This window comes from Capricornis sumatraensis, chromosome 5, assembly GCF_032405125.1.
Source record: "Capricornis sumatraensis isolate serow.1 chromosome 5, serow.2, whole genome shotgun sequence".
Classification (NCBI taxonomy): Eukaryota; Metazoa; Chordata; class Mammalia; order Artiodactyla; family Bovidae; genus Capricornis; species Capricornis sumatraensis.
The window spans coordinates 91867961-91889703 of NC_091073.1; the positions used below are offsets into that span (position 1 = coordinate 91867961).

Below are 21743 nucleotides of genomic sequence, written 5' to 3' on the forward strand. Positions count from 1 at the left end.
GAGCTGACTCATTGGAAAAGACCCTGATGCTGGGAAAAATGGAGGGCAGGAGAAGGGGACGAAGAGGATGAGATGGTTGGATGGCATCATCGACTCGATGGACATGAGTTTGGGTGGATTCCGGGAGTTGGTGATGAACAGAGAGGCCTGGTGTGCTGCAGTTCATGGGGTCGCAAAGAGTCGGACACGACTGAGCGACTGAACTGAACTAAACATAAACCTCCCTAGAGTTGCATTAAGCAACTTGTGATGCACACATACCATCAGTTAATTACTAACCACAAAAATCTGTACATCCAGTTACTCTGCTATTCTTGCAAAGATATTTCCCTACCTCAGAAAAGTTCAGACACATTGCACCTCTACATTTTTCATCTGTCTAGCCTAATACGCCTTCACATGTTGTTCTTCAGTTGAGAGGTGTAGATACGTGCACAGTGGAAGGAGTCCATGCCCAAAATGACTCTGAAGTCCTTAGGGAAAAAAAGGAAACTCTCTTAGTAAAACTACTGGCCATTCACTGAAGCAATTAATGACCCTGTGTGAAAACTGATGCCCATAGGAAATCCACAGAGAATTCCTGATGAGTCACAAACTAAAATCAGAAGAAAGAGAAAGTTGGGATCGTAGTATTATTTCTCTGTCAGGAAAAGAGTTCCATTCATCCTCATAAAATTAGTTACTGGCTTTAATTATTATAAAAAGTTTAGTGAACAGAATGGCTCATGTACTATTAGCAAGTAATATTTAAAGGCTTATTAACTGCTATTTAAAATAGGAATTTACTATTGAGATTCTGATTAAAAAGGATAAATTAGACATGCGGACCCACAGATAACTAAGCTCAGCTCTATCAATCAGTGCCAGAAGATTTTTCTAAACAGCTTAGTTCTCCACAAAAGATCTGAATAATTTCCAATTCTGTTTATCTCTCAAAACCAGGCTGTGGAATTAGTTTTTAAATTGCAAAAGAGAATCAACAATGCTTTCAAGGAAGGCTGCAAACTCACAGCCTTCCTATTATATGTGTGAGCTTCTTAAAACGGGAAGCCATTAAAAACATCTTTTAAAAGACATCAGAATGCCAGAAACAAAGCTCTTCAAACTCACCTCATAGTAACTCCGAACCGCGTTGCAAAATGCTTCATCGGCTACAATCTGGGTTTCCCCATTGAGGAAGGCCTGGAACCGTTCTTTCAGTAACTGCAACTGTTGCTTGTTAAGCTGTAAGAAAAAAAGAAGGGGGGTAGGAATCAGATCAAAAAAACTAGCTAACTGATGACACATAACGGTTTTTAAGAGTTATATTTGCCACGTGTGTCTAAGACTTGATGCCCAGAATTCACTTATGGGTCAGTTTTTAAAAGCTTGTAAGTTATTGCCCCATGAACTTTGAAATACCCGATACTGAAAATGGAATCCAAATTTCTGCCCCAAACAGCATTCTTGTGATTACTACACTCCAATCTCTTTGCAGAGAAAGGGGAAAAAATCTAAAATTCAAATAAGAAGTTAATTGCCAGCTGTCCTGAACAGAGGACAGAAGGGATAAGAATTACTCGAGGTGAGTGGACAACCAACAGCTCTGAACACAACATGACAGGAAAGACAGAGAGACTCAGAGAAAGAATTCTCTGGAAAGGACATCTGTTGGATGCCAAAAGCTTGGATTATCATGAAAAAACACACCTCAGTGCCTGAGCTGAGATAAAGGGATGATGAGGAGGGGAACAGAGAGGCAATGGGGCCAGTGAGTGCATCTCCAGGCAGGCTAGGGGAAGGCAGTGACTCAGGCAGAGGAGTGTAAGTTTACAACCATGTTTGCTCACCTGGGGCTATCTACCATGGTTACAGACGGTAGGTTAGACACGGACCATGACTTACTAACCACATCTTCTAGTCATCAACTACAAGCAGAAGCAGCTATTTCATTTCTACAGTTCACTGCAAAACGAGAACGAGGAGCCCCTTATTGAAAAAACTAATTTCAAGACAGCAGCAAAAACATTCAACCTGGCATGGGTCCCTTCTAAGCAGGAGCCCGTGTGGCCGCTCTAAACACAGCTCACACACACACACACACACACACACAAACATATATATAATTTATATTTTTAAAGCTTAACTGGAGACAGAATATAGTCTTGCAGAGAAAACAACAAATCCTTACATATATAGGGACCAGGAAGAGAGTGATCTCTCCATTTCAGTCATCCTCATCAGACTGTTAAAAGAATTCAGCCCAGTTCTGGATTCTATGGAGAGTTGTGAAGCATTTGGAAACATGCCGAAGACAAAATGATTAAAGGATTAGAAAGACTAAACAAACTGGGATGATTTGGCTTCGAAAAGAAGGCTGATATGAAGTAAGTTTAAAGCTGTTCAAAAGGCTTGTTAAAATGCCATTCAAATCGGAGAGACATGCTCTTTCAAAACATGGGTTTTATTTAGGAGTCTAACAGCCTGTGGAAAAAACTGCTGCTGGTAGTAACAAATTGATAAAGAAGCGTCCTACTGTGCTCCAGTGTAAAAAACCTCTTGTCCTGAGCAGTGGAGAGAGAAGAGCATTCCATTTTTCAGTTTATCTTCTTCATTTTAGGGAAAGCTAAACCAGGCTGGAAAGCAGGAATATCAACATCATATTACATTCTCCATTTCTATATAATGTACAGAGAATGAAAGGAGGTACTGTGTGTGTGTGTGTGTGTGTACTAGCGAGGCAAATTGAGCCCATGCCTTTCCCTCTCTAAACAACAGTTCACCAAAGGGACCAGATGGAAGGAGGATAGCAATTGCTGAGAGCGAGACCACTGATAGCGCTCTAGTTGCCAAGCACTGGGAACCACCAAGGAGGGCTTCAATTTGCAAACCAAGTGTCCAGGTATTCAGAATATAGTGGAAAGGGACTCGGGAGGGATGACAATGACCTGGAGAGGATGTCAATGATCATTTGTCCCATCTCCCTCATTTGAGAAATAAATATTATTCAAAACATAGAAACTGGGGTATCTTTATTCAGTTTTCTTCTATCAGAGGCATTTGTTCTTTAGGAACTCCTTTAAATCTCTGCAATTTCTAGTTTGCCAGTGTTTAGGTTTAGCCATTGTTGCAATGAGTTATGTTCTGGTGATTACGACATGGAACATTCCTGAATAGGAATGGAGAAAAGGAGATTTGCAGAAACCATCTTCTTAGAAACTCTTTAACAATGCTCATGTCCTTCACAAAACATGCCAGAGCATTAGGGTTCAACTTTTTTATAGATAAAAATTACTGCAGTTACATTTAAGGCATAAAATGATGGCTATATTATAACGATATACGAACAATCAGAGGATACTTTATTAGCACAGAGAAAAGGTCTACAATTCCATATAAAAGAGATATGGAGGGAAAAAGGCAATTTAAAATCTAGCAGTGGGAAGGCAGAAAGCAGAGTTTCCAAAAAGCTATTTGCATTATCAACATAAACTGTATTATAAATCAATAGATAGAGACCAATGTAATAGACCCAAGAAACAGATTCAAATACAACTAGAAGTATATTATAAAATACCTTTATGGCACCTCAAATCAGTAGTAAAAGATGGTTTCTTCAATCAATGGTGTTAAAATAACTAGGTAGCCATGCAGAAAAAAATTAGATTGAACCATAACACAAGGTTACAGCCCAAATGAATTACCTATAATTTCTTATACCATAAATGTATAAAGAAATGGGAGAATTCCTTTAAACACTGATATAAGAAAGTTTTTTTTTTTAAACCATGAATCAAAATCTACAGGTCCTAAATTTAACTGCATAAACATTAAAAATATATTTAGTATTGTGAACATCATTTTTCCACATAGATATGTGTCATATAATTACATTATATACTTAAACTTACAAATAGTATAGGTCAATTATATCTTTTTTAAATAAATAAATTTAGCGTTAACAAAATCACTGAGGGAAAAAAACGCCAGGAAAAAAAATACTTGCAACTCATCCTAAAGAACTAATTTTCAAACACACATATCTTGGAAATTGACAAGAATCTAAGCCAATAGAAAGATAGACTAAATGGATACACTCAGAGAAATGAATCAAGTTATGAAAGCACGCCTAACAATTTACATTTTTCTTTTTCCAACTGAAGTCTACATGAGAGCAGAAGGATTCAGGAAGATGATGGAATAGGAAGCACCAGAAATCTGTCTCCCACCTAAACAACAACTGCATTGGCAGTATGTGTCTGATGTAAATATTTTGGAACTCTGGAATCCCTTTAAGGCTTTCAAACATGACAAGGAAGGCTTGAGTTAAAACTGTAGTTAATTTTAACCAATTTCAGCTCTGCACAGTAGCACTTCCCACCCCCTCAAGACCCAGAGTATCTTAAAATTTAAAAAAAGCCAACAACCCAACTTTTCACAAATTACTGTTTTTCAGTCACTAAGTCATGTTTGCCTCTTTGTAACCCCATAGACTGCAGCTTGTCAGGCTACTCTGTCCTTCACTATCTCCTGGAGTTTGCTCAAATTTGTGTCCATTGAGTAGGTGATGCTATTTAACCATCTCATCCTCTGTTGCCCCTTTCTCCATTTGCCTCCATCTCTCTGATCATCAAGATCTTTTCCAATGAGTCAGCTCTTCACATCAGGTAACCAAATTATTGGAGCTTCAGCATCAGTCCTTGCAATGAATAATCAGGACTGATTTCCTTCAGGATTGACTGGTTTGATCTCCTTGCAGTCCAGGGGACTCTCAAGACTCTTTTCAAGCATCACAGTTCAAAAGCATCAATTCTTCAGTGCTCAGCCTTCTTTATGGTCCAACTCTCACATGTGTACATGACTACTGGAAAAACCATAGCTCTGACTGTACAGACCTTTGTCTGCAAACTGATGTCTCTATTTTTTAATGCTCTTGTCTCAGTCTGTCATAGCATTCCTTCTAAGGAGCAAGCATCTTAATTTCATGGCTGCAGTCACCATCCACAATGATTTTGGAGTCCAAACAAGTAAAATCTGTCCCTGTTTCCACTTTTTTCCCCTTTATTTACCATGAAGGGATGGGACTGGATGCCATGATCTTAGTTTTTTGAATGTGAGTTTTGACCCAGCTTTTTCACTTTCCTCTTTCATGCTCATCAAGAAGCTCTTTAGTTCCTCTTCACTTTCTGCCATGTAAATAACACTACATCCAAACAGTGGTAATACTATTAGCTTTATGAAAAAAATATGACCAAGTTCTCCTATGTACTGATATGAAAAGATCTTCAAAATATCTTGGGAAAGGAAACAATATAGAAGAGCACGTAAAATAAGCCACCACTCCCATTTTTATTCTGAAAAATCAGAACATGTATTTGTTTCCATACATGGAAACTATGAAAGAAAGATGTCCTTGGACACTGGACATATGGAGAATAAGGATGAAAAAAATTTTCAACTTGCATCATTTTATTCATTTTAAGTTTTAAATCACAGGATACTTTTTATATACTCAAATTTTAGTTAATTTTCCTTTTAAATTAACTTTTAATAGCCACTTAACACAGTTTTAAACTCAGAACAATTATAACCCCCTGCACATTGTTTAAATCAGATCATCGTGCAGAAAGGCTGAACAAACCAATTGACTTTTTTTCATTTCTCCTTTCAGGTGTAAGATTTGAACTTGACTGTATATCCCCCACACCTTTCTTTTTTTTTTTTTTTTAATTTCAAGGTTGAGAACTTCAAAGAAACAGAAAAAACTGTAACAATCACGGTACTCAACAGTCTACTTAATGCATTACCATATCAAGTAGTTGCTCAGTTTCCATTTGAGCCTATTAAAACTAAAATAGACACACACATACACATGCTACCTTTATACCTCACTGTGAAGCTCATTTTAATTTTAGACAGCTATGAAGGAAAAACTGTGGTGTTGGAGAAGACTCTTGAGAGTTCCTTGCAATGCAAGGAGATCCAATCCATCCATCCTAAAGGAAATCAGTCCTGATTATTCACTGGAAGTACTGATGTTGAAGCTGAAACTCCAATACTTTGGCCATCTCATGCGAAGAGCTGACTCATTTGAAAAGACCCTGATCCTGGGAAAGATTGAAGGCAGGATGAGAAGGGGATGACAGAGGACAAGATGGTTGGATGGCATCACCGACTCAATGGACATGAGTTTGAGCAAGCTCCAGGAATTGGTGACGGACAGGGAAGCCTGGCTCGCTGCAGTCCACAGGGTCGCAAAGATATGGATATGACTGAGCGACTGAACTGAACTGATGAAGGAAAAAAACCTGCTTCCCTGTGCCTTCCATAAATCCTACTTCTATACTATCTAAGACCAAACAAATTAAAGGTTACTTCTCTTCTTCAATGCAGGCATTCAGGAAATTGGAGACAGGTACTAGAATAAACACTAGAATTAACTTCTATCCTAGAATTAAACTCTAGAATATACGTTCCCAGTTCCCCCAACATCCTAAGAGTACTCTTCAGTTTGTCTGTAAATTAAGCATTACCTAGTTAAGCAAACCTTACTTACATAATACTAAATATAAGAAAGGACTCTGAGCACTACAACATCACGATACTCATTAGAACAGCAATGTCCCTCCTCAAATATATTCAGTAGACTGATCACGATTATCCTAGGGTCATGTGACCAACACAGACAAGTGGGAGAAACACTTCCCACATTCTAAGCACTCTGTGTCTATTAGTTCAAATGAAAACAAATGAACTCTTCCTGGCAGTCACATCAACTGACTGATATCGTGCTTTTAATCAACAAAAATTCTAATGCTTCATCAAGCCATGTTTCATCCTAACTCCATTGACTTGATCCATTGTTCCAGCTGATTTTTTTTCTTTAGAATTGATTCCTTCACTCCATGACCAAAGAACCCTCCCAGTTGTTAGAACACTAACATAATAAGATGCTATCTGCAGCCTTCAGATAATTATAAAAACCAGTTCAGAATTAAGCAAAGGGGGAAACCTGTCATATGCATACCTCCTATTTGACATAATCGATTAACATTTTGGAGGGCAGCCGGTTTTATTTGTCAGCCTATATTTTAGTTTCATCCATGGACTGTCTTCACACTAGTCTATTTACTAAAAAATGAATATTTTTCAAAAGTAAAAAAAAATGACCACCTGAAATTATTTAATGGGAATTTAGAAGAGCTTGTTATATGAAACTAAACTAGAATATAAATATCCTTGCTAGAAATCAGCCTTATATAAAGAACACTTACAATACTAACAGTAACAGCTAAGTTTTATAAATCTGGGCTGGCAGTGATAATTTATTTGTAATAATGGTGGCCTCAGAAAAAATACTTGTAGAGTTCAGAGATGGTGTATGTTGCTTAGAGTGTTGGGTCTTTTTTGGGTTTTTAGGTTTTATTTTTCTCCCTGTTCAAATTATATCCTAGCTTTTTCATTCTAAGTCATGACCAACTGAAGCATTAGCCCAAATCCTGACTGTAGCTGGAGCCCAACCATTATGCCTCTCAGGAACTGGACAGCCACCACTGTGTGAGCCTGCCTTGACCTGCAGCCCTCATCATGAGTGTTAGCACTCACGGCAGGCACTGCCTGACCTCCTGGCGAGTGAAGGAGACCACCAGCAGACTCTACAGCAGAGTGGCAGGTGACCAGTGGCGGGGGTGGGAGGCGGGGGGTGGCAGTGGTGGGTGTGCACAAAAATCTTAAATCAAGGAGAAAAAAAGACACTCTTCAAGGAGGTAAAAGGGTTTATTCCAGGCAAAGATGGTCTCCGAAATGCACAAAGGCATAGCTTTAACTCCCGTTAATGAGATGAAGGAAAAGATTATGGGATTATTAGCTGGAGATTATGGGACAGGTTTTGCTTTTTCCTTTGCTATGGACACTCTGCCAAAAAGATTTACTTAAAACCACTGGAAAAATAGCCTGCTAGGTTTCTGGAACAGACTTCCCCAAACTGCCTGTCAGAACAGAGTAACAAAGGAGTTCCAGCCCATCTCATACATTATACAATCCTGTGGGAGTCACTGCTGTTAACAATTTCCTATCCAAAATCACTGCAGATGGTGACTGCAGCCATGAAATTAAAAGATGCTTACTCCTTGGAAGGAAAGTTATGACCAACCTAGACAGCATATTAAAAAGCAGAGACATTACTTTGCCAACAAAGGTCCGTCTAGTCAAGGCTATGGTTTTTCCAGTGGTCATGTATGGATGTGAGAGTTGGACTATAAAGAAAGCTGAGTGCTGAAGAACTGATGCTTTGGAACTGTGGCGTTGGAGAAGACTCCTGAGAGTCCCTTGGACTGCAAGGAGATCCAACCAGTCCATCCTAAAGGAAATCATCCCTGAATATTCATTGGAAGGACTGATGTTGAAGCTGAAACTCCAATATTTTGGCCACCTGATCTGAAGAACTGACTCATTGGAAAAAAACCCTGATGCTGGGAAAGACTGAAGGCAGGAGGAAAAGGGGAAGACCGAGGATGAGATGGTTGGATGGCATCACCAACTCAATGGACATGAGTTTGGGTAAACTCTGGGAATTGGTGATAGACAGGGAGGCCCGGCATGCTGCAGTCCATGGGGTCGCAAAGAGTCGGACACGACTGAGCGACTAAACTGAACCAAATGACTTCTCACTCTGTTCGATCGCTGCAGGTATTTCAGACATGTGAATACGTGAATATGCCCAACTAAGACTACAAATACCATCCTCACCTGACAATGGACATATTCAAGTGACTAAATGAAAGCCCATGGGATGTAGGCAAAACTGTGTGTGACTTCCTGAAACCATAAAGAATAGCTGAAGCAAGCCCTTCCTTGCCTCTTTGCTCTGTTTCCACTGGCTGAAATTTGACCTGCTAACTAGAACTGTCACTTAGCCCAAGATGATGGCGAAGCAACAAGATAAAGAGAGCCTAAGCCCCTCCCCAATACTGAGCAGTCATTACAACCCAGGACTGCCACCTCCCACTTCCTTTTATATGAAAAAGAAATGAACATCTCTATGAATAGTTGGGATTCCCAGGTGACACCAGTGGTGAAGAACCTATCTGCCAATGCAGGAGATGTAAGAGATGCGAGTTCAATCCCTGGGTCAGGAAGATCTCTTGGAAGAGTGAATGCAACCCATTCCAGTATTCTTGCCTGGAGAACCCCTTGAACAGAGGAGCCTAGCAGGCCACAGTCCACAGGATTGCAGAGTCGGACATGACTGACGTAACTTAGCACACACACACACACACAAACAGATCACTCTTTTGGGGGAGTTGGGGCAGGCTAACTGGTCATATGGCTGAACCAAATCCTAACTGCTAGAAATCTCAAAGAGATACCCCATCAAGAAGGCAATGCCCTAGCACTACTATCCCTGGCTAGTAAAGCTTATCTTCATTCACTGTAAACCAAAATATTCTTTCCATATGCTATATTATATGAAAAACTCCTCATTCAGTGAACTTGCTCCAGTGAACAGTGAGTACCAGACTCCAAGTGCCTGAGGCAGCCTAAAAATAAAGTTATTTGGACAAGACTGAGTTTTACTGGTCCCACAGTTATTGAAATGGGGGACTTTTAAAAGCCCCAGGTTTGCAATTACTGCTTTAACATATTTTATAATAACACGTATACTAAGTGATGAGTACAGAGCAGAAAAATCCATTGCATGGTGGACAATGGGCCCCAGGTGAGGCTTACCAAGCTGCTAAATATGACTTCCACCCACACTCTCACTGACCTCCTAGTCAAATTCAAGCCCCAGCAAGATTACAAGTCATTACAGGGGATGGTCTTGGGGGAGGGGAGCTTCTAGTGAACACAGAACCTAGGAAAGTTAAATCCATGATTTTATGAATTTCCTTGCTGCATTATACTGAGCACATTTCACATGTCTCATTAAATGCCCCTAAATCTTTTAGGAAGTTCATCCTCATTTCACAAATGAGGAAGTTAAGCATCTTGCCTAACTGCACATCTAGGAAGAGATGGAGTAAAATCTCAACCATTATCTTGATCTAAAGGGTACATTCTTTCCAACCTCCATATTATCCTGTTTCCCTCATAGCCACACATTGTTTTTCCCAATAAGAAGTATGTCATTCCTGTATGTATTCACTTATTCAAAGTCCCCTCTACACTAAAAGCAATTTGAGGATGAAAACAGCACTAATTACTTACTGAAATAGTGCCTCAAACCACCACAGTGGGTGAGAAAATAGCCTATCATAGTTATCGTCACTCACTTCATCAATTAACAAGGTTATAAATGACTTGGAGCTATGACAAATCTAGACACCAGATTAAAAAGAAGAGACATGACTTTGCTGACAAAGGTCTGTATAGTCAAAGCTATGGTTTTTCCTGTAGTCATGTACAGATGTGAGAGTTGGACCATAAAGAAGGCTGAGTGCCGAAGAATTGATGCTTTCGAACTGTGGTACTGGGGAAGACTCTTGAGAGTCCCTTGGACAGCTGTGTGATCAAAGGAGTCAATCCTAAAGGAAGTAAACCCTGAATATTCATTGGAAGGACTGATGTTGAAGCTCTAATACACTAGCCACCTGATGTGAAGAGTCAACTCACTGGAAAAGACCCTGATGCTGGGAAAGACTGAGGGCAGGAGGAGAAAGGGGGTGACAGAGGATGAGATGGATGAGTGGCATCATCAATTCAATGGACATGAGTTTGAGCGAATTCCAAGAGATGGTGAAGGACATGGAGTAGTAGTCCATGGGGTCATACAAAGAGTTGGACACCACTTAGCAACTGAACAACAATATATAATGGGCCACTAGAGTGAGTTGTTAAGAGCACAAGCTCTAGCTTAAGACTGCTGTCTGTATTCAGGATACTCCACAATCTGTAGGGTCTTCCACAGGTCCCCATTTATAACATAAGCTCATCAAAAGCAAAACCAAAGGCAATGATTGCTTTTATGTGTCAGCTTGACTGGACCAGGGGATGCCCAGATGGCTGCTAGTTATTTCTGAGTGTATATTACTCAGTGTTTCTAGAAGAGATTAGTATTTGATTCAGTTGACCAGATAAAGAGATCCACCCTCACTAATGTGGGCAGAAATCATGTAATTCATTGAAAGCTGAATACAATGAAATAGACAAACTCTTTCCTTGAGCTGATAGGTCCATCTTTTCTGGCCCATAGACATTGGAGCTCCTGGTTCTTGGGGTCTTTGGACTCAAGTTTAAAGATACAACATGCCTTCCTCACTTTTCCAGCTTGCAGAGGCCAGACTATGGGACATTCTGGCCTTCATAATGCTTGAATCAATTCCTGTATTTTATTTACCCATATAATCTGCTATTGGGCCTGTGTCTCTAGAAAACTCTAATACACCAATCACCATAAATAATAACAGCTTTAGTAATCTGGTGCAGTCAAGCAATTTAGAGATAACTGGGGTCATGTATGGATGTGAAAGTTGGACTATGAAGAAAGCTGAGTGCCAAAGAATTGATGCTTTTGAACCGTGGTGTTGGAGAAGACTCTTGAGAGTCCCTTGGACTACAAGGAGATCCAACGAGTCCATACTAAAGGAGATCAGTCCTGGGTGTTCTTTGGGAGGACTGATGCTAAAGCTGAAACTCCAATACTTTGGCCATGTCATGCGAAGAGTTGAGTCATTGGAAAAGACCCTGATGCTGGGAGGGATTGGGGGCAGGAGGAAAAGAGGACGACAGAGGATGAGATGGCTGGATGGCATCACCGACTCAATGGACATGAGTTTGGGTGAACTCCGGAAGTTGGTGATGGACAGGGAGGCCTGGCATGCTGCAATTCATGGGGTAAAAGAGTCGGACACAACTGAGAGACTGAACTGAATTGGGGGCTGGAGGTAGGAGGCAGGGTAGAAAGTTCAAAGAGAAACCTTAGGAGCCACTCTGAGATGTTCTTACTCTATTTAAAAGTCTCTTCCTCCCCCATTAAGGTCTGACAAAAATCAACAAGGCTTCCTCAAACATGCAATTTTGGAAGTTTACTATGAAAAAATAGTAGGAATAGGAAATAGTTCAGGATAAGTTTTGCTACCTTATAGTCCGACAAAGTTTGAACAGTCTGCCATGAGCCATCTTTCAAACTCTAGCCAATGGTTTCCTACAAATAACACTAGTGAATTATGTCAAGATACATCATGAAGGAACTGCCTTTTTGAGACAATTTAATTTCCCCCTGACCAAAACTATTGTGTAATTTACTACCCAGTACCTTATACTAGCTGACTACTTATACATAGCAAGCACATTACAAGGTTTCTAACCTCATTACAAGGATTACTTTAAACTTTCTATCAAGGTGGGTTCCTTGTTTAAAATTGGAGGGAACAGACTCAGAGAAGTGGATAAAGTGGTCCAATTCATATAATTTGGGGGCGGAGACAGGTACATCCACTGGCATGCTCTTAGCCACTGGCAAACCTTGGGGTTTCTTCCAGAACTCCCCAAATCCCATTCGTCATACTCATGTCAAGACAGGGCTATCAGAAGCTAGGAAAGCCAAAAGTGATTTGATCAGACTGAAGAGGCAAGGAAAAGCTCTTCGTCTTCCCCTTTACCTCCAAACATCTCATCATTCTCCTCCATATTACTGAGCCTTTGAAAACACTTCCCTCTGCCTGGAATATCCTTTCATCCTTTATGAACATAACTCAGATGAAACCTCCCAGAAATCAGCTTCCTTCTGCTCCCCTCATATTAAGTCATCCCATCCTCTCTGTCCCTTTTGCACCATCATACACACATGTATCAATTGCTTCACATGGCTTTCTCCTTGCTAAGGTGCAGACTCCTTAAACATCAATGGCAGTTACCCCTATATGTCCCCTTTCCCCACTAAGGAAAATGTTTATTGATTATGGATTTATCTAGAGGAAGAAAATCCAGAGTGGAAGAAAATATCACCATTCACTACTGCTTTTCTGGGAATGTATCCCATCACAACCACGACAGAAGACACTGGCGGAGATAAAACTGAATGACGAAGAGGGAACAAACAGTCTTAGAAAAGAATTCCAAGAAAGTTTCTGTGTCCAATAAGTTCGTGGCCAGACTCGGTGAGGCCTGAAGGAAGGCAAAGGGTTTCTCTGTCGAGCTGCAGTGTGAATGGTTCTGTTTTGCAGAGGATATTGTTCTCAGGCAGGAAGAACTTTGTGCCTGAGAACCATCTGGTATTTCATCGCAAAGTTTCACATGCTGGAGACATATTTGCAAGAAACAGTGATTTTACACTCATTTTAAAGAATTCAGACAGGCTCAGCAGTAGATACAGGCTGGCCTAACAGCTCAGACACACTGACCAGCTCCAAGCCACAGAATGGCCTTTTCCAGTAGATAGTAAGTAGTCTGAGATAGTTTCTTTTGAAAGAAGAAAACATGATATAAATTTGCTTTCCCCAGAAATGTTTGCAGTTTTACCTTCTTTCTAAAGGAGGGGTGTCATGGATGAGAAATGGCTCTCTAAAGAAGAAAAGAAAGACTAGCAAGGAAAGTAAGGGATTTTCAGCTTGTCATCTTTGTGAACCCATCCTTCTGACATATGTATGCATGGTAGAATCTATTAAGAAAAACATGAAGTCTACTTCATTAATTTGGTGAGGGTGCGTTTGACTGAGAGCTGAAGAAGTCCCAACTCAAAAGAGCCTGTTAAACAATAAGAAGGATTATTCACATATCTCAACAAGTCCAAAGGTGAGAGGGTTCCAGAGTCAGTTAACTTGGTGACTCAATAAAGTCATGGAGGACCCAAACCTTATCAGTTAAGTCTGTATCCTCCTCGTGTTTGCTTGTTCACAGATTTACTGTCTCCAAAGAAATCTACGTCAAATCTATGCAAGGCATCCTCATGCAACAATAAGGAAGGATAGAAGAAAATATTTCCATTCTGAAAATGAGACAGAGGGAGGAGAAAAAATTTTCCCCCACAGGTCACAGGCCAGAAATGATTCATGCATCCATTCCTCAGAAACCGTGTATCTGAATAAAATCCAAAGTCTGTTAAGCAAGAAGAGTAGAGGACAGCTACCATGTGGTCAACTAGCTCTGCTGTTCTGTCCTGACCTTTCCAATAAGGAGACCTGAATCAAAAATCACATAAAAAATAATCAACTAACATCTCGTAATGCCTAACACAATTTTCCTCAGTTCAGTTCAGTCACTCAGTCGTGTCCGACTCTTTGTGATCCCATGAACCACAGCACAACAGGCCTCACTGTGTATCACCAATTCCCAGAGTTCACCCAAACTCATGTCCATTGAGTCGGTGATGCCATCCAGCCTAAGAAATAACAAAATTCTGTCTCTACCTAGGACAGAACTCTTAGCTGCAACAACTTTAAAAATGTCAAATAAACTAACTCATACTGATTACTGCATTTATACTATGTACTTGGGGACAAAAATGCAAGGGTTACATTATTCCCTTAACAATGAAGATTATTTCACATTTCCTTAACTTTACAAAATTTAGCCAGCAAAAAAATGCCATACTACCTCTAAGCCATCATACATATTGGCAAACTCAAGGATCTGTGAAGATTAAACAGATAAAAATCCTCTTCAAGATTACCATTAAAATAACTGAACCACCTGGACTAACATAATATAAATATTTGCTTTAGATTTTCAGATTCTAAAAGCAACTCTGAATTCAAATACAAAAGACTGCTCCTAGGTAAAGGCAAATGCTTAGCACATCGGTTCACCAAGTGAGGTCAGAAAAAGAGAACATAGTGATTTTCTGCTTAAGAAAGTGAAGTTGCTCAGTCATGTCCGACTCTCTGCAACCTCATGGCCTGTAGCCTACCAGGCTCCTCCATCCATGGGATTTCCAGGCAAAATACTGGAGTGGGTTGTCATTTCCTTCTCCAGGAGATCTTTCCGACCTGGGTACTGAACCTGAGTCTCCTGCATTGTAGGCAGATGCTTTAACGTCTGAGCCACCAGGGAAGTCCATTTCTGCTTAAGAGGGAACAACAAAATGAGTGTCCATTCCATCACAAAGTTAGCTTTCAAGTAATTAACACACACACACACACACACAGAGGGAGTTTTAACAACGGCAGAGAGTGGAAAGACCCTGAGCTCACCTCCTCTCATAGGCACACCAAAATTATAACTATTTATAGAACAACTGGGGACAGGCCCCACCCACCAGTGGCCCCATCCACCCTGGGACATCCATGCCCTGCAGTCAGAGGTCAGCACATGGCTCTGTTCACTAGTGGGTGGGCACCAACCCCAGAATCTCCTGTACCCCTCCAGTGAGCCAGCACTAGTCCCAGGAACCCCCAGGGTTCCCCAACCAGCCATCTCATGAACTAGTCCACCCATCAGCTGGCAGCCTTAGAACAAGGCAGGATCTAACAGCCAACCAAACCAGGAGCTAGCCATGTCCTACCAGACAACTTGCAGTAGTCAGCCTGTCATAACAGAAGGACCCACAGACCCCACTTAGAAAGCAACCCCGGAGCATATGGCTCTAGGAATTAGAGGGGAATGCGCTGCTGGGACTCATAGGATGTCTCCTACAAAACAGTGCTTCTCCAAGACCAGGAAATGTAACCAACTTCCCAGATACACAGAAATAAAAAAACAAGTTTGGCAAAATGAGGCAACAGATGTCCAGGTCCCAAATGAAGAAACAAGAACTAAGTGAGGTAGACACAGGCAATCTACCCAAGAAAGAGTTCAAGGTAATGGTTGTAAAGACGATTGAAAAACACAGGAGAAGAAGAAAGGATGAGCAGGGCATGAAAATTAGGGAAAAAATTTTTTTAACAAAGAGAAAATAGAAAGGACAACCAAACAGATGAAAAACACAATAAATGAAGCAGAAAATACACTAGAAGAAATCAGCAGTAAACTAAATGACAAAGGAATAGATCAGTGAGCTGGAAGACAGTGAAGGAGATCACCGAAGCTGAACAGAATAAAATAAAAAAGGAAACCAAAAACAAATGAGGGCTATTTGAGACTGCAGGGACAAAAAAATGTACCAATATTCATGTTATAGGGGTTCTAAATGGAAAAAAAAAAAAAGAAAGGGGTACAGAACATATTTAAAGACATAATAGTTGGAAATCTCCTTAACTTGGAAAAGGAAACAGACATCCAAGTCCAGAAAGCCCTGAGTCCTAAAGAGATTAGCCAAAGAGGACTATATACCAAGACACACTGTGATTAACACAACACACACTAAGGTTTCTTGTAAAGCTGACTGGGCGGTGCTGAATTCTTTCAGCGTTTGCTTGGCTATATGCTTTGGATCTCTCAATCAAAACTCAGTGAGGGCCTTGCTGGGTAGAGTAATCTTAATGTAGGTTTTCCTTCTCGTCACTTTAAATATACAGTGTCACTCCCTTCTGGCCTGCAGAATTTCTGCTGAAAAGTCAGCTAATATCCTTATGGGAGTTACCTTGTTTGCAACTTGTTATTTTTCCTTGCTACTTTTAATATTTTCTTTTTCTTTAAAAATGAAAAGATCTGAAAAGACATTTTTCCAAAGATGACACACAAATGGCCAACAGGCATATGCAAATTTGCTCAGTATCACTAATCAAAGAAATGGAAAGTAAAACCATATTGAATTTACAAATTCAACGCAATCCCTATCAAGCTACCAGCCATATTTTTCACAGAACTAGAACAAATAATTTCAAGATTTGTATGGAAATACAAAAAACCTCGAATAGCCAAAGCAATCTTGAGAAAGAAGAATGGAACTGGAGGAATCAACTTGCCTGACTTCAGGCTCTACTACAAAGCCACAGTCATCAAAACAGTATGGTACTGGCACAAAGACAGACATATAGATCAATGGAACAAAATAGAAAGCCCAGAGATAAATCCACACACATATGGACACCTTATCTTTGACAAAGGAGGCAAGAATATACAATGGAGTAAAGACAATCTCTTTAACAAGTGGTGCTGGGAAAACTGGTCAACCACTTGTAAAAGAATGAAACTAGATCACTTTCTAACACCGCACACAAAAATAAACTCAAAATGGATTAAAGATCTAAATGTAAGACCAGAAACTATAAAACTCCTAGAGGAGAATATAGGCAAAACACTCTACGACATAAATCACAGCAGGATCCTCTATGATCCACCTCCCAGAATTCTGGAAATAAAAGCAAAAATAAACAAATGGGATCTAATTAAAATTAAAAGCTTCTGCACAACAAAGGAAAATATACGCAAGGTGAAAAGACAGCCTTCTGAATGGGAGAAAATAATAGCAAATGAAGCAACTGACAAACAACTAATCTCAAAAATATACAAGCAACTTATGCAGCTCAATTCCAGAAAAATAAACGACCCAATCAAAAAATGGGCCAAAGAACTAAATAGACATTTCTCCAAAGAAGACATACGGATGGCTAACAAACACATGAAAAGATGCTCAACATCACTCATTATCAGAGAAATGCAAATCAAAACCACAATGAGGTACCACTTCACACCAGTCAGAATGGCTGCGATCCAAAAATCTGCAAGCAATAAATGCTGGAGAGGGTGTGGAGAAAAGGGAACCCTCCTACACTGTTGGTGGGAATGCAAACTAGTACAGCCACTATGGAGAACAGTGTGGAGATTCCTTAAAAAATTGCAAATAGAACTACCTTATGACCCAGCAATCCCACTGCTGGGTATACACACCGAGGAAACCAGAATTGAAAGAGACACATGTACCCCAATGTTCATCGCAGCACTGTTTATAATAGCCAGGACATGGAAACAACCTAGATGTCCATCAGCAGATGAATGGATAAGAAAGCTTTGGTACATGTACACAATGGAGTATTACTCAGCCGTTAAAAAGAATTCATTTGAATCAGTTCTGATGAGATGGATGAAACTGGAGACGATTATACAGAGTGAAGTAAGCCAGAAAGAAAAACACCAATACAGTATACTAACACATATATATGGAATTTAGAAAGATGGCAATGACGACCCTGTATGCAAGACAGGAAAAAAGACACAGCTGTGTATAACGGACTTTTGGACTCAGAGAGAGAGGGAGAGGGCGGGATGATTTGGGAGAATGGCATTCTATCATGTATACTATCATGTAAGAATTGAATCGCCAGTCTATGTCTGACGCAGGATACAGCATGCTTGGGGCTGGTGCATGGGGATCACCCACAGAGATGTTATGGGGAGGGAGGTGGGAGGGGGTTTCATGTTTGGGAACACGTGTAAGAATTAAAGATTTTAAAATTTAATAAAAAAAAAAAAAAACCATATTGAGATATCACCTCACACCTGTCAGAATGGTTATCATCAAAAAGATCATCATTAATAAATGTTAGTGAGGATACAGAGAAGAGTAAATCTTTATGCACTATTGGTGAGAATGTAAACTGGCACAAGCACTATGAAAAACAGTGTAAAGGTTCCTCAGAAAACTGAAAGCAGAACTACCATACGAAGCAGCAATTCCACTCCTGGGTATACATCTAGGAAAAAAAAAAGAAATCATGAATTCAAAAGGATACATGCACCCCCAATATTCACAGCAGTATTATTAACAATTACCAAGATATGGACACAAGCTGCCCATTAACAGATGGATGGAGAAAGGAGATATGGTATATACACAATGGAATACTACTCAGCCATAAAAATGAAATTCTGCCATTTGCAACAACATGGACAGACCTAGAGAGTACCATGCTTAGTGAAATAAGTCTGCGAAAGACAAATACTGTATATTATCACCTATATGTAGAATCTAAAAAACTAATGAATATAACAAAAAAGAAAGAGTACAGATGTAGAGGATAAAAAAACTAGTGATTACTAGTGGGACAGGGAAGTGGAGAAGGGCAGGACAGACAACAAAATTAAGAAGTACAAACTACTATTTGTAAAATGAGCTAAAATAAGCTATACTGTCCAGCACAGGAACTTATAGGCAATATCTGCAGTATAAAGTCTAAAAATTAAGAACCACTACATTACACACTTGAATATACTATAAATATATCTCAATAAAAATTTAATGTCTTCATTTTCAATCAAAAACAGGTATTTTAAAATAAAGCCTGCTCTTGGGGCTAGTTAAGCTGAACAGCTAGCTGTTTTGTGTTCCACTTCATCTGAGCAGGGTGCCTTGTCCTCCTTCCAAACTGTGGGCTTCCAAGGTGTGTGCTCACTCGCTTCACCTGTGTCAGACTGTTTGCAACACTAAGGACTGTACCCTGCTAGGCTCTTCTCTCCATAAGATATCTCAGGCAAGAATACTAGAAAGGATAGCCATTTCCTTCACCAGGGGGTCCTCTCATCCCCAGGCCTGAACCTTTGTCTCCTGTGTCCTATGCATTGCAGGGGGATTCTTTTATTCACTGAGTCCCCTGGGTAGCCCTAGGCTTCCAAGATAGGGCTGCCAAGCTAAACATAGGATGTCCCATTAAATTTCAATTTCAGAGAAATAGGTAATGATTAAACATTTACATTAAAAATTCCAGATAGATTTTACTGTAAGTATATCATGAAATATTTGGAACATACTTGCAACTAAAAATTATCCATTATTTACCTAAAATTAAAAAGTAATTAATCATCCTATATTTCATGTGTAGTATAGCTTTTGATCTTAACTCTAAGTCTTTGATAACACCTTTCTTTCAGTCATCAGGTTGTCTGTTTCTGTCAGTTATCTTTGCCTCTTCGGACTTGATAATGTCTCATAGTCCCAGTCACATCCAACTTCTTAATCTTTTCAGTGCTGCCTGAAAAGGAAACTCAGAGGAAATATCCACAGCAGAGCTCAACCTGCTGTGCAAGACTAAATCCAGGGAAACAGATGAGATGCCACAAAAAGGCAAGTCTGGTCATTTTTCTATAATAAAAAACCATCAAGTTTCCCAGATCTGGCTAATCACAACTTTGAGAAGCTTTTTCAAAAATGTACATACTGAATACCTAACCTACACCGACTATTTCCGAATTCTGAATAGAGGGACCTCCTGGAAAGCTATTCAGTTTTTAAGCTCTGAAGGCGCTGATGTTCAGCTAGGTTAGAGATTTGCTGAATCTGGTATTCATTAATTAAACAAATCTACTCAACTAAAGCAAATGGTAGGACGGTATCAATGAATTGATTTAGATGTCCATGGCATAATACTTGGCTACAAACTTCAGAATTTTAATTTTTGACCCACCTAAGATGGAATGATAGATACACTTGATACACAGGACAGGACTGAAATCAACTTTTAAATTAGGCTTTTACCCATGACAAAAAAACAAGAGCAGATTCATCCTCTGGTTAGTGTGATGATAAATCATATTTTAAGATATAAGCGCTCCTTAGGTGTTACATCCTGCCTGCTAGAAAAACTTAGAAATGATGACATCTGAAGCAAACTTCTCACTTAGGACAACCTAATATTTCTGGATCTTACAGAAACTGGTGAGTTTACACTAAACCTATAAGCTTTAAAAAAAAAATAGAAAACTGGCTATAATGTTGAGAAATTAAAGCAATTTGAACAAACACTGAAAGTCTCTGGCTACACAAACAGAACAAACCTCCAAATACAACAAAAACCGCAGGGGTGGAGCCGGATTACCGCACAGTGCCGCTCATTGGTGACCAGATGTCCCACGTATCACCACACAATACATTGGTTTAAAGAGATAATCTAAAACTATACTAAACACGCATAAACAAAGACTTGTAAACAGTGAAATGCTGTGTCATCCTGATCACGGCATACACGTTTTGGTCCTGAAACCCTGTCACCCGGTACAGTGGCCTTTGGTTCCACTCCATCTGCTGCCCACCTACTGGGAGACACAGAGCCAAGCCAGCTTGAAAGGAGAGTCCTTATTCATTTCGTTAATATTTAGAAATACTATCTGTTCCATTTTATAGAAGAAAACTTAAAATCACAAAACAGATGTCCAAGAAAACTGAAAAGGAATTCAAGATGCCAAAAACTAAAAGATATTCTAGGATGTGAATATATAGAACAGAAAACTTAAATATTTTGTGCTACAGTGGATCTGAATTTTTTTTTTCATACTGAAGACATTATCCTAGGGTTAGTTTCTTTTCAGTTAATCTCTCTCATGAAAATCCTGTTAACAAATACCACTGATCCTATATCTATTTACATTGCTAAGTTACAGAACCACCCAAATTTGTTTTTGTAGCAAAGAACAGCACATTCCACACTTTCCGGAACAACTTTCTGAAGTCCTGAGTGTGACAAAATATCATATCTGAATATCACAGTGAAATTTAGCACAAAGGAAGGTGAATAAATATAACATCAATAAGAGAGATCAATATATTAACAACCACAAATATAATTTAGCATCAGAATCATTAGTATATCTCAAGGAATTACACGAGGTTATCAAAGTGAAAAATTGGTGGTAAATTTTAAACAATTTAAAAGCTTCCATGAGACCGTTTTGTGGTTCATCACATCTTCCAAATATTAGTCACACGCCCTATTCTTTGTCATTATAGAATGCAGACAGTTTGGTAGGCAAATACTTTGGAGTACAGTACTGTTTGCAGGACCCCTCTCTTGTAAATATTCCTGCAATATGTTAGTATGTAAACCCATCAGTCCCTTACAACACAAAAGCAGCTTAAATGCTGGATAGGGTGTGGAACAAAGGGAACCCTCTGACCCTGTTGGTGGGAATGCAAACTGGTACAGCCACTATGAAGAACAGTGTAGCGACTCCTT

General features: G+C 39.6%; 1 protein-coding gene across 15 annotated transcripts in view; it reads right to left on the reverse strand.

The window, feature by feature from the left end:
• CADPS2 (calcium dependent secretion activator 2) overlaps positions 1–21743 on the reverse strand; it is a 563191-nt gene that overhangs the window by 417461 nt on the left and 123987 nt on the right. For all 15 annotated transcript variants that reach the window (XM_068972950.1, XM_068972951.1, XM_068972952.1 and 12 more), the window contains exon 2: positions 1111–1224. In XM_068972950.1, the coding sequence (XP_068829051.1) occupies positions 1111–1224 (114 nt within the window). The remainder of the gene's footprint in view (positions 1–1110; positions 1225–21743) is intronic.